Genomic DNA, 12529 nt, shown 5'->3' on the forward strand with positions numbered 1-12529 from the left:
AATATTAACTGCAGCAGGAAGGATGGGTGGCCGAGCGTGCCGGATCATTTCCCTGTTCCCATCCCATGGGGCGTGAAGCAAACCCACGACCCCAGGCCGGAGGTAGCATGGAGGTGCAGAGCCAGGGGATGCTCCTCAGTTCTCCCTGGAGAATCATTCACCGAGGGATCCACGGCAGCTGATGCTGTTTATTAACTGCTGCTTGCGTCAGGGAAGGTGCTACAGCCCTAATTCAGGGTGTTGGAGTGGGTTTGGAAAGGGCAGGATCTGCCCTTGGAGGGGCCAGGGAAGCAAAAGGCTGAAGCTGCAAATGGGTTTTTTGTGACTGACTTCAGTTCTGGGGCAGCTGAGTACAAGTGGTTCCTTGGCAGGTCCCCAAGGTCTTGCTCAGGTCCTGGGGACTCCTGTTCCCACCTCTCTGGAGGGATCCTCAAGGGGCATTGGGCTGATTTGTGTCTTAAAGGAATGGTGGTTAAATAAAGCTGTTGCTGCTCCTCATCTTTGATCTGCCCCTTGCTTGGCTCTGTCCTGGCAGGATAAATGGGATACTTTAGAAGCAGGAGTTTTTGTCCTGGTGTGAAACCCCAGGGCAGAGGAGAGCAGGACTCCCAAAATCCCTGGAAATAACCCCAAAGCCTGTCTGGGATGGCTTAGCCGGCATGAGGGCAGCGAAGCCCGTTCGGGGGTGCTGGGAAAAGGAGCAGAAAAGTTAATCCCAGCTTTTTGCGCTGGAAAAAGCATCTGGGGAAGCTCCCAGAGCCCTGGGAGGGGCACGAACCGGCGGCTGCTGGGTCCTTTCGGGGTTTGTGTCCCCTCTCGGTGCCCAGCGCGGCTGTTTCCTCATTCCAGCCGCATCTGAAGTGGATTTTTGTTTCAAGGGAGAAGCAGCGACAGACAACCCGGTTCACCCCGCGGGGCCGGGGCTGTGCCGGGGCAGGGCCGGGGCGGGACCGGGGCCGGCGGGGCGGGAGCGGCGGCCCCGGGGGCGGTGAAAAGGAGCCGGGGGGGCCCGAGCGCCGCCGCCGCCCGCCATGAGGGCAGCGCTCGCCCCCGGGGTCCGCCTGCTCCGAGCCCTCCCGCGGGACAGCCGGTGAGTGGGAGCGGGGAGCGGGATGCGGGGACGGCACCGGGAAAGGGACAGCTCTGGACATAGGGAACGGCACCGGGATAGGGACCGGCACCGGGAAAGGGACCAGCTCTGGACATAGGGAACGGCACTGGGATAGGGACCGGCACCGGGAAAGGGACCAGCTCTGGACATAGGGAACGGCACTGGGATAGGGACCGGCACCGGGAAAGGGACCAGCTCTGGACATAGGGAACGGCACTGGGATAGGGACCGGCACCGGGCTGGGGATCGACACCAGGATAAGGATAAACCACGAACACAGGGACCAGCCCCGGTATCGGGACTGTCACCAGGATCGCGACCGACACCGGGATAGGAACTGTCGTCGGGCTGGGGATCGGCACCGGGACGGGGACGGGCGCTGGAACGGGACTCGCTCTCTCGTGGACCGGCACCAGAATGGAGACTGGCCCTGGACACAGGAACTGACCCCAGGCTGGGGACCAGAACCGGGATAGGACCGGCCCTGGGTTGGGGGATGGGGGAGTTTGCACTCCACTGGTGACTGGCAACCACTGGGAAGTGGAACTGGGATAGAGAAAGGTCCTGGACAAAGGGAGCAGCACTGGGCTGGGGACTGGCCCTGTACGGGGGGTCACTCGCCTGGGGGCCGACAAGAAGACAGGGTTTGGCGGGTTGCTGCTTGCAGGGACCAGCACCAGGATGAGGATGAGCCCTGGAATGGGGACCTGCCCTGGATGGGGGAGTCATCCAGGGCCCGGCATCGCCCCTCAGGCACCACTGTGAGGCAGGATCAGCTCACACTGGCTGCAGCCTGGGGTGGGCATGGCCCAGGAGGGGTGTGTGGGGTCTCTGAGATGCTCAGCAGTGCCCACCAGCCTCCAGCTGTCCCAGGCCCTCACCTTCAAAATTCAGCGGGATGTGGCCAACACACAACACAACCTTGCCCACTTGCCCCCCCTTTTGGAGAGGGGATGAGCCCACTGCCCATTTAATTTCAATTAGCGTTTTGATTTTTTGGAAGCCCATTGCCAAACACTCCCCCTGTTTTTCCATCAGCTGGAATGTTCCCTGCCAGAACACATGGGGTAAAAAGAAAACAAACAACACCCAAGTGTCTGGCCCAGCCAGGCACTGCATGTGAAGTTTCTCCTCCCTTTCCTCACTGTGATCCTCAGTGATTTTGGGTAGTTTATTCATTTTTTGGGGTGGGAAGCAGCAGTTTTCCAGCTACAGTTCAGCCTTAGAGCCAGCAGCCCAGTGCAGGGAGCTGCCCTGGGTTTGCAGGGTGCTGGTTATTGCTGCAGCTCTGGGGAGAAGTGAAACTTCTGGGAGTGTGATGAGGAGCAGGATGGGCCAAAACCGCAAAAAAGGGCTTTTTTCTAAACTTGGAGCAACCCCGTGACATGTCTGGGTGCTGCAGCTGCCCCTGACCACTTGCATTCTCTGTGCTGCCATAAAACCCTTCCTGAAGGCTGGATGGTCGCCGTGGAGATACTCATCTCATCCTGCTCCAGAGAGTGCTGGATCATATCTGGGCTTCTCCAGGCTTTATCTATCAGCTCTGCTGGGAGCAGCATCCCCATCCCTGAGCCCAGACCCCCTTTTCCCCCATTTCCCTGCATTTAATCCAAGCAAAAATTATGAAGTGTCTGTTTGGTGGAGGAAGGGAAGCTAGTATTGCTTAGGGCATCCTGCCCCCTGGCTTTTTTTTTCCAGCTTGTCTTTAATTAACCCTGGCAGTGATGATGAATCAGCCCAGTTTCCACCCGTGACACCAGGAAGGGACTTGCTCACCCCGTGGCTCACTGGGACGGCTGCTTGAGGAGGGGGAAGCACTGCTTGGTGTTCCCCATAAAACTCAGCTGACCTTTTCAAGCCGCATCCTGGGCTATTTTGGGGGGGGTGGTCACCTCCTGACTGGCTTGGCTGAGGGGGTTCAGGTCACCAATCTGGCAGAAGAGTCCCACTGGGTGCTGAGGCCCCCAACCTCTGTCCCCATCCCTGTCCCACCAACCCTGAGCTCTCCGCTCGCTCCCTCCCGCAGCTATCGGGGACTGACGCTGGTGCTGACCTTCCTCTGCTACACCAGCTACCACCTCTCCCGAAAACCCATCAGCATCGTCAAGGTGAGCGTCAGCCCCACCCCAGCTGTGGGGACAGAGGACCTGGAGAGGGGACGTGGGGCTGTGGGGTGCTGGCAGCACCCCAGTTTCACCTCCTCTCTCTCCCTGCAGAGCCAGCTGCACCCCAACTGCTCAGCCTTCGGCCCACACCCTCGCAATGTCTCCAACAGCAGCACGTGGTGCAGCTGGGCACCCTTTGGTAAGGCTGAGCCACCCCAGGCACCCCAAAACCTACGCTCCTGGCAGCTGAGCTGGGCTCCCCCCGTGCCCTAAAGCCGGGTCGTGGCCAGGGTTTGGCAGGGGGCCTGCTGCTCATAAGGCACCCGGAGGTAATTAAGCAGCGAGCTCTGCCCCATGCCCCCAGGCCAAAGGGCACCAGTGCCTGGTGGAATGTAGGACAAGACAGGACCAGTTCCCTACACTGATGGCACCTGGCCATGCTCCCAGAAACTCCCATGGGGACAAGACTTTTGGGGACAGGGGACAAGACCAAGCCAGCAGTCATGGGGAGGGGTCACAAGATGGGGGCCAGGCTGAGGTGGCCCTAATATTTGTTTTCCAGATCGGGACAACTACAAGGAGCTTTTTGGGGCCCTGGATAATGCCTTCCTGGTGGCCTACGCCATCGGGATGTTTATCAGGTACCCAAGGCCTTTGCACCCCTTTCCCTCCACACACCAGTTTGCACCAGTGTGCCAGGAAACTGGTTTCCCTCGGGATGCAGTTATGGGAAAGCAGTCGGAGATCCTCTCAGGATTTGGGCTCGGGCTCAGTGTGATAGTGCCCGTTGGTGGCATCACCCATGACAGCTCCTGTTGTGCTCTTCCCTCTCTCTGCAGTGGCATTTTTGGGGAGCGCCTCCCCCTGCGCTACTACCTGTCGGGGGGGATGGTGCTGAGTGGGCTCTTCACCTCACTCTTCGGCCTCGGCTACTTCTGGGACATCCACGTCCTCTGGTACTTCATCGTTGTGCAGGTGTGTCATGCCAGAGGATGCCCGGGCTTTACCACTATGGCCTCATCCCAGTTTTTCAGTGACCTTCAGGGATTGGGGTGGCCCAGTTTCTGAGTGGGGAAACGCCAAGTGTTTCCACTCCCCACAAAACCCGGCTGTGGTGTGGGCGTCGAAACCGCCGGGTGTGCCCGTCTCCAGGCAGTGCGGGCAGCCGGTTTGGCAACACCAGCCGCTCCCAGATTAGCCATGGGAATGATGGGAATGGCTCCAGGATTGCCCCAGCAGGGAAAAAGCCCAGACCAAGTGTTTTCTCAACAGCTTTGGGATGGGAGTGGCTATTTCTGAGCCCGGTTGCCCACGAAGCAGTGCGGGGGCTGCGCTCTGTGGCTGGAGTCGGTGCTTCCTGGGTGATGCTCCCCATCTCTTGCCAGGTCTGCAATGGGCTGGTGCAGACGACCGGCTGGCCTGCCGTCGTGGCGTGCGTCGGGAACTGGTTTGGGAAGGGAAAGTGAGTTTTTTCCAACGTGTCCCACCCCAGTCCTGGTCCCTGTTGGCCCCAGCAGCCACCCCAGTGACACTGACCCCGGATGTGTCCCCACCAGGAGAGGTTTGATCATGGGCATCTGGAACTCGCACACCTCCGTCGGCAACATCTTAGGGTCGCTCATTGCTGGTGTCTGGGTCTCCTCTGCCTGGGGCCTGTCCTTCATCGTGCCTGGCATCATCATCGCCACCGTGGGCATCATCTGCTTCTTCTTCCTCGTGGAGTGTGAGTGGTGTGATCCAGGGCACAGCACACAACCGGTGTGACACACACACGGTTTTCCACCTTGCCCACTCCCAAGCATTTTTAGCAATCCCAAATACTTGCTTCCAGCTTGTGGCAAGTAGGAATGGGGATCTGACCACCACAGGGATGCTCAGCATCCTTTGGGGTCATCGAGGCAGGCTCTTCCCCTGTGCTAGTCACTCCCCTGAGCCTGTCTTTCTAGGAAACATTTAGGAAGTCCTTCAGGACTTTAGTGGGGTGGAGGGTACCCAGAGATGCAGCCAAGACCTAGGGGTTCCCAGTCCCTGTGAGATGCTGGAGGAAGAGCAGGTGGAGTGGGGCTGGTCCAGGCTCTCACGGGATATCCCTTCTCCCTGCAGATCCCGAGGATGTTGACTGCAGTCCGCCACTGCATCATGTGAGTCACACTGATTCCCAATGGGCTTGTCCTGGGCTGGGTGTCACTCAGGGTACAGTAAAACAACCAGGGCATCAGGTTGTAATGGCAGGAGTTAGAGCAGTGTTCAGTTGTCATGGGGGATGCTCACTGTGAACATCCTTGGGTCACACCCTGGCAGTGAATCCAACCTTTCAGCCCCTTCCAGCCAGGAGAGCCACAACTCCTGCTCATGGCTTGCTTTTAGATGGCCTCTGATGAGGATCCTGGAGGAGTGACCACCAGTGAGAAGGATCCTGAGGCAGTCACCTCCAACGAGGGCCCGCTCAGCCTCTCAGGCCAGAGCAGTGTGGATCACTCCAACAGCCCCAAGGAGCCAGCTGAGGAGCCCGAAGCCATCAGCTTCCTCGGAGCGCTCCGGATACCCGTGAGTGGTGGGATGGAGGAAAGAGCAAAGCCAGGGCAGCTCAGCCCATCAGTAGAGTGTCCACAGGGTGGAAAACTGGGGAAACCCCCACCATTTAGAGGAGTTCAAGAGAAGGAGGCTCCTCTGATATCCCCTCCTCTCCTCCCAGGGTGTGGTGGAGTTCTCCCTGTGCCTGCTCTTTGCTAAGCTGGTGAGCTACACCTTCCTGTACTGGCTGCCCCTCTACATTGTCAACGTTGGTGAGTTCTGGGGACAGCAAGGCAGGAGAGAGCCTGGCTAGGGAGCATCTCCTCACCCCTCTCCTCTCTCTCTTGCAGCTCATTTCGGCGCCAAGGAAGCTGGGGACCTGTCAACCCTCTTTGATGTTGGGGGTATTTTAGGTTCGTCACGTACCCAACCGGAGGGGGTGGATCAAGAATGATTTAGGGACAATCCTGGCCTTGACCAGCTTTGGCTGGTCCCCTTCACAGGCAACACCATTCCTTTCCCCAGTGAGGTTTATTCAGCATTCATAGCGCTCAGCAGGCAGCAAATGCCCCTCAATTTTATTTTGCCATCCAGGTGACCACAGCAGCCCCTTTCCTCGGGTCTCACTTACTCAGACACTCCTTTTCCTTAGATAAATAAAACATTTTGCAAGTGTGGAGGAGACCAGAGCTGCACTGAGGTGCTGAGAAACCATCTGCAGGGAAGAAACGGCAGGGATAAATCAAAGGTCTTCACTCTGATATTATTATATTTAACCTTGAGGGCACACTGGTCAGAAGATGGGCGATGAAAGAGCATCCCGTTGGATTTCGGGCTAAGCCAGGGTGAAGTTTGGCCTTTGGGGTGGTGTGACTGGCACTTCTGACTCCTTCTTGCAGGGGGGATCTTCGCCGGCCTCGTCTCTGACTACACCGGCGGCAGAGCCACCACGTGCTGCGTGATGCTGGTCGTTGCTGCTCCCATGGTGAGCTGTCACATGGGGACAAAACCCCGTCACGAGGGTTTCCCCTCTTCTGGCTCCTTTGAGTCACGGCTGCCTTTCCTCTTCCCGAGCGCCCGGGATGAGCTGGTCACGCGCTCGGCTGACATGAGAGCTGGGATTGATCCACGAGCCCAGATGTTCCCAGGGAGGACGTCCAGCTCTAGGGACTGGGAGAGGGTTGCAGAGAGCTTAACAACTAAAAAAAGCCCTTTAGGGTTTTTTTTTTCCTCCATCCTGCCATAGCCCTGCTCAAAAAGCCTTGTCTCTTTGATTTTCATCCCAAAAGCCCCCACGCCGACGGCCTCATGCTCCGCTGGAGCTTGGCCCGGATGTCCTTCCCGAGCACCTGCACAGAGCTCATTTGGCTTCGCTGCCACAAAAACATGGCTAATTAGCTGTAATCCAAGCCCGGCTGGCTGTGGGACGGGAGCCTCTCCTGGCCGAAGGAGCTGGCGCACGCTGGGAAGCAGACAGGCCGCGTCACGTCCGCGGCCCCGATAGCACCGTCGGGGCAAATTAGCGTCTGGCTGCAGCCGGCGGGAGGCGGCGGAGCCTCGCCGGCCATAAATCGTGGCAGCACCTCGGTTTGCCAGCTGCCAGGTATTTCATCTGGCAGGCAGCCGGCGGGATGTGGAGGTCAGGGGCGCCCTCAGCCCCCCCGTCACAGCCGGTGCTGGGTGCCAGCAATAATTCAGGTCCCCGCATTCTCTGTCCCGTCCCCAGGGTGCAGCTGCAAGGAAAGTGCTTGGGAAAACAGCTGGAATAGCTGTAACTTGTTCACCTGGTGTCTCTTTTCCAGCTGTTCCTGTATAACCACGTTGGCCAGAATGGCATTGGCACATCAATAGGTAAGGAGCTCCATGGCACAGCCGGGCTCCCAGGCTGGGATTTGGGGGACGGTGGGGTTGGATGAGTGTTCACCGACTGCTGGGTGGAATCTCCGTGGGAAAATGGAGATGGATACATGGGACAGTGATGCCAACACGTGGGCCGGGGATGATGGATCCAACATCCTGCTGCTCCCTGCACCTAAAGGTTTAATCTCTTCCCGGGTCCCTCTGCAGCGATGCTGGTCATCTGCGGTGCTCTGGTTAACGGGCCCTACGCGCTCATCACGACAGCGGTGTCGGCAGATCTGGTAAGAGCTGCACCTCAGACCCTGCCATGCTGCCCCTGCACACCCAAAGGCTGCTCCCTCCTTCCAGAGGGATGTTTTGATGGGGTTTTTGTATTTTAACTTTGTTTTCCAATGCCTCCAAAGCCCAGTGGAGAAGGGCAGGGCTGTCACACCTGCTGCTGTGCTCTGCATCCTGCAGCTTTCTTTTCCTACTGCTTTTTCACCTTGGCCGCATGACTGTGTTTCAGCCATTGCTGCATCTGCCTCTGAGCACAAGTAGAGTGGAAAAATTTGCTGGGAAATCACCTGGCAATTCCTGTCCACTGCTGGCAGTCCAGGCTTTGCCATGGTTTGGCTGCAGGCAGCGTCTGAGTTTGGTCTTCCTGTCCATGGCTGGGTCTGACACATGGAAGTTCCTGCCTGGGATGTTGGCCTCATGCTGGGACTTGCCAGCTGGGGACCCCGGAGCTTCTTTTGCTCCTTATGTTTCATTCCTTCATCCTTGCAGGGAACCCACGAGTCTCTCAAAGGAAACGCCAAAGCCCTTTCGACTGTCACGGCCATCATTGATGGCACAGGATCCATCGGTGTGTACGGCTGGGGGTGCCAGTGCTGGGGGTCCCTGTCCCCTCTCAGCTGTGAACAGGGCATCTCCTAATGTGGCTCTGTGCCCCCGCAGGTGCTGCGCTGGGGCCGCTGCTCGCAGGGCTCATCTCTCCCACGGGCTGGAACAACGTCTTCTACATGTTGATAGCAGCCGATGTCCTGGCCTGCCTGGTAGGTCCCTCCTCAGCAGGATGCTTTGGCTACCCTGGAGATTCACAGGCTCCCTTTTAGCTGGCCACTCCCTGGTGGAGGGCGGGGATGATCCTCAGGAGACAGCCAGGCACAGGGCAAACTGCAAAGGCCTGTATCCACTCCAAACCTCTGCCTCCATTCACCGGCTTTTCCCAACAACCTCCTCCTCGCACGGATTTAATCCATGTGACCTTTGCTAGGAAGAGCCGTAGAACTGATCTCCTGGTGATGGAAACACTGAGGTCGAGGCTGGTGGCTGCAGAGCCACCCACCTCCCAGCCATCCTCCACCTTCCCTCTTGCAGCTCCTTGCTCGTGTGGTGGTCAAAGAGGTCCGTGGCTGGTGTGGCTACATGGCGAGGAAGAGAGGGTACGTACGTCCCACCCCAGGGTGGCCTCCGGTCCCACGATGCCAAAGCACGGTGTCGTTGCCGCTCCAGAAGGATGTTTGTTACCCCTTGCTGTCACTGCTGCATCTCCACGTGGGCATCGTGTCGGGCTTCACGAGGCCGTCTGCCCCGTGTCTCGCTCCCGTGGCCACAGAGACATTTCCACCTCGAGCCAGGGCAGCACCCGGGGGATTTTAACCATTGGCACCCCACAAAACTCTCAGGGTGCTAAACACACCGTCCTTGTGTCTTTGTAGCTCTAGTGTGCAGCTAACAGAGTCAGTGATGGATGGGAATTAGCTCGGTGTAAGTATCTCCGTTTGAGCCCTGAGGATTAAACGCAAACACAAGCCTGATTTGTCCTGATTCTGAGTTTCACTTGGCAGGCTCAGCCTAGAAACAGCCACTTCCCTGATCATTTAAGAGCTGAGATCAAGATTTGGGAATCAAAGGGTCAAATCACGATGGCCAGGGAGGAGAGTGCAGGGTGGGCAGCACATCTTTGTCTCCAGCTGACTTACTGGATGTTGTCCTAGATGCCTGATTGATTGGCATTGATGAACTCACTTGAAACAGCTGAATTTATAGGCTTTACCCACCTGTGCTACTGAGCTTGATTCCACACGGTCTGGGCTTGCTAATCACCGTAGCCAAATCACTGCAGCCATGGTATAAATAATCTCCAAATCAGCACTGGCTTGGCTATGATTGCCACTGACATCCCCCTGTGACACCAAGAGGGAAGGGGCTGCAGCCAGTCCTGGCATTGGGGGTGCCAGACCCTGGCCCCCTGCGAACATTTGGTCCATTATGTCTTGTGTTTGCAGGTGAAAGACCAATAGTCTGGGCCTCGTGCTGTGGTAAGTGCGGCCCAAATCTCCTTCTCTGGCCGCCGGTGGAGGGCTGTCGAACTCCTCTCTCCTGTGCCGGGGCTGGTTTGGATGAGGGCTTTCCTGGAGGGGTTGGCAGCACCAAATTCCAGCTGGTTTGTGCTGGGGGAAGCAGCTGGCTCAGTTTGTGGAAATACTGCAACATCCTGAGGGCTTTGGGGAGCGCCTTGTCTATGGAGCAGCTTGCAGAGAGGAGGCACGAACACTGTGGTCTTTCTGGGGACATTTCAGCTCTGGCCAGAGACAAAATGGTGGCTGGATCCCCTCCTCGTGCCTGCTTCTCCTCCTTGTGGTGCAGATGGGGCCAGGCTTTCCCTGCAGAGCCGTTTTCCCTTCCCATCTCTCCGGCAGAGCTGCGGTGCCCATCACACATCCCAACACGTGCCACCGCGCTCAGCCGCTCCCTTCTCTCCCCGCAGGTTTAAGGAGTTCTGACGTGCCCCCTGAGAGCTGCCCCACGCCCAGAGGGAGGAGAGAGGCTGGGGCACACCGGGAGCTCAGGGAGCTCAGGTGTCCCGGCAGAGCCGAGGCACAGCCTCAGGCACAGCCCCGCGGGCTCAGCACCACCGAGGGTTGGCTTCCGACAGAGGCAGCGGCGAGGAGCAGCCCGAGGGCCCCGGCCAGCTGGTTTTCTGGGTCGGTTCTTCACTGTCAGCTGTTTTATTAATAAAAACATGCAAAAACTCCGTGCCATGTCCTGCAGGGGCTCAGCCAGGTCTTCGTGGATTTGGGGGCGATGATCGCGCCCCTCTTCTTACTTTTCTCCACGTGCAGCCTCTTGTTTGTGAGCCTGCCCTGCTCTTGTTTGTGAGCCTGCCCTGCTCTTGTTTGTGAGCCTGTCTCATCCCAACACTTGGGATTTCAGGACCTGGATCAGGATGGTGATGCCAAATCACTTTAAGCGCTGCCTCACCAGCAAAGTGCTGCTTATTCTACGTAGACAACATACCTGGGCTGAGCCCAAATTAAGCTGAGTTTATTCCTCAGCTCATCCCACTGAAAAAAAAACCAACAGTGTTTTTCCTGATTGTTATGATTCCTAGGTCATGCTATTTAGCCTCAAAAGAAGAACATGAGTCAACCCCCACGCCACAGCAAACACCTGCTCGCATGCTGTGGCCACTCTCAGTCCGGTGTGGGCAGCTGATGATCTTCATTAGACACCTCCTAATTAGGAGGGGCCCCAGAAGGTTAAGCTGGCGCCGCTGGCTGCCGGTTCTGTGGGCTCCCCTGGCAGGGATGGGGCTCAGAGACCCCCACAGTGTCACCTGACTAAGGCCAGGGCCAGCTGTGCAGCCAGCTGTGCACTCCTGGGGGGCCCAGATTTTGATGTGTGAGAAGCTGGGGTGCAGGGGGTGCTCGGATGCCGTGGGTTGTGTTTCCAGCCTGCTCACTGCCCAGGGATCACGCCCAGGCAAGCTCCAGTTGTGCCCGGTGTAAACCTGAACTCTAACTGACTTCACCTTCTTGGATCTTAACCCGAGGAGAAAACATCTGGGCCTGATGTGATTTTATTAAGTGCTGATTTCATCAGCGGAGAGGAAAAAAAAGCCGGGGGGGGGGGGAAGGAGGAGACTTGCCGGCCAGTTGGATCAGCTCCCTGTAAACCCCTGAGGGCAAGGGAGCAGCACAGGGGGACAGGCAACTTGGAGAGTGGCAGCTGCAGGTCTGAGGTGGCCTTTGGTCCCCTCACACTGGCCAGAGATGCTCAGTGGGGCTTGGAAACTCATTGGGAGAAAAAGCAGAAAAAATGATGGAGCAGGCAGAGAAAAGCAAAACCACCAATTGCTCTTTTTTCCCAGGAAAATACCAACCCCCCTAGGGCAAACCCTGACGGAGTCATAGAGAGAGGTGTCACAACTGTGTCTGTCCTCAGCAGAGCCAAAAGGCTGACACTGCAGTGTCCCCAGGCCATGTGGCTCATGGCATGTGTGGCCTCTGAGGGGCCTGAGGACCTGGCAGCGATGCCACTGGGCTGAGAACGGCTCTTTCAGTGCACGTGTGACAGAGCTTTCGTGTTGCTTAATTACCATCCCTCTGTGCTGGAGAGCTGGAGCGCTCAAAATACATTTTCAAGCAAAAAATCCCACAAGCTCTGACACACACAGGGGCTTATTGCAACGGCAAGCTGGTTTGGGGAATTTTTTTTTCCCCTTTCTTCCCTTTTTGTTTGCCCCCTCCCCCATCCCCTCCTGCCTGTTCTTTCAGCTGACCATAGTTTTTCCAGGACAAATTTAGGTCTGGGCCATGTCCCACTCGTGTTTGGAAAGTCTGAGCAGCCTTGGCTGTGCTGCTGGGAGCGAGGAGAGAGGGCACATGGCCCATGGCAGTTTTAAACTTAAAATAAAGAGAGGCAAATGCCAAAGAAAACCCCAGAGCTCGCTGAGATTTGGGATTGAGGGGTGGGCAGGAAGGCGAGGGGGAGATCCCCTGGGTTTGCCTCAGCCAAAGAACTGTTTAAATGGAGCTGAGCTCCTCTAGGAGGAGCCTGGAAGGCTCACCTCGCCTTTTTCCTTCTCCGACAGAGAAGGGGCCGCTTCTTTTCCCTGTGCCACGAGCCCTTTCGGCACCGCGCTGCGGTGAGGGGTTGTGCCAGCACGGAC

General features: G+C 57.5%; 1 protein-coding gene across 3 annotated transcripts; it reads left to right on the forward strand.

Annotated features, from left to right (window-relative positions):
* Nucleotides 1–968: 968 nt before the first annotated feature.
* Nucleotides 969–10624, forward strand: SLC37A2 (solute carrier family 37 member 2). Of its 3 annotated transcripts, XM_051812490.1 has the most exons (20): nucleotides 969–1090; nucleotides 3138–3219; nucleotides 3328–3415; nucleotides 3779–3857; nucleotides 4056–4191; nucleotides 4602–4678; nucleotides 4773–4939; nucleotides 5320–5357; nucleotides 5584–5763; nucleotides 5912–6002; nucleotides 6081–6143; nucleotides 6630–6715; nucleotides 7533–7581; nucleotides 7798–7871; nucleotides 8359–8437; nucleotides 8530–8627; nucleotides 8953–9017; nucleotides 9294–9342; nucleotides 9864–9896; nucleotides 10346–10624. In XM_051812490.1, exons 1-18 carry the CDS (start codon nucleotides 1032–1034, stop codon nucleotides 9334–9336), a joined length of 1554 nt encoding a protein of 517 aa, XP_051668450.1. In that variant the 5' UTR covers nucleotides 969–1031; the 3' UTR covers nucleotides 9337–9342; nucleotides 9864–9896; nucleotides 10346–10624. The 3 variants fall into 3 exon arrangements, with proteins under 3 accessions (XP_051668450.1, XP_051668451.1, XP_051668449.1); XM_051812491.1 differs by lacking the exons at nucleotides 9294–9342; nucleotides 9864–9896; XM_051812489.1 differs by lacking the exons at nucleotides 9294–9342; nucleotides 9864–9896; nucleotides 10346–10624 and having other exon boundaries at nucleotides 8953–9283.
* The last annotated feature ends 1905 nt before the right edge of the window (nucleotides 10625–12529 follow it).

This window comes from Manacus candei, unplaced genomic scaffold (genome assembly GCF_025592945.1).
Source record: "Manacus candei isolate 608988 ecotype Guabito, Panama unplaced genomic scaffold, ASM2559294v1 h1tg000086l, whole genome shotgun sequence".
Taxonomy (NCBI): Eukaryota; Metazoa; Chordata; class Aves; order Passeriformes; family Pipridae; genus Manacus; species Manacus candei.

Bases quoted from the DNA above. Each gene is read 5' to 3' on its own strand.
- SLC37A2 (XM_051812489.1), top strand. From the start codon at position 1,032: ATGAGGGCAGCGCTCGCCCCCGGGGTCCGCCTGCTCCGAGCCCTCCCG. The intron at 3,858-4,055 runs GTACCCAAGGCC...CTCTCTCTGCAG, and splicing joins GCCATCGGGATGTTTATCAG to TGGCATTTTTGGGGAGCGCC. The intron at 4,940-5,319 runs GTGAGTGGTGTG...TTCTCCCTGCAG, and splicing joins CTTCTTCTTCCTCGTGGAGT to ATCCCGAGGATGTTGACTGC.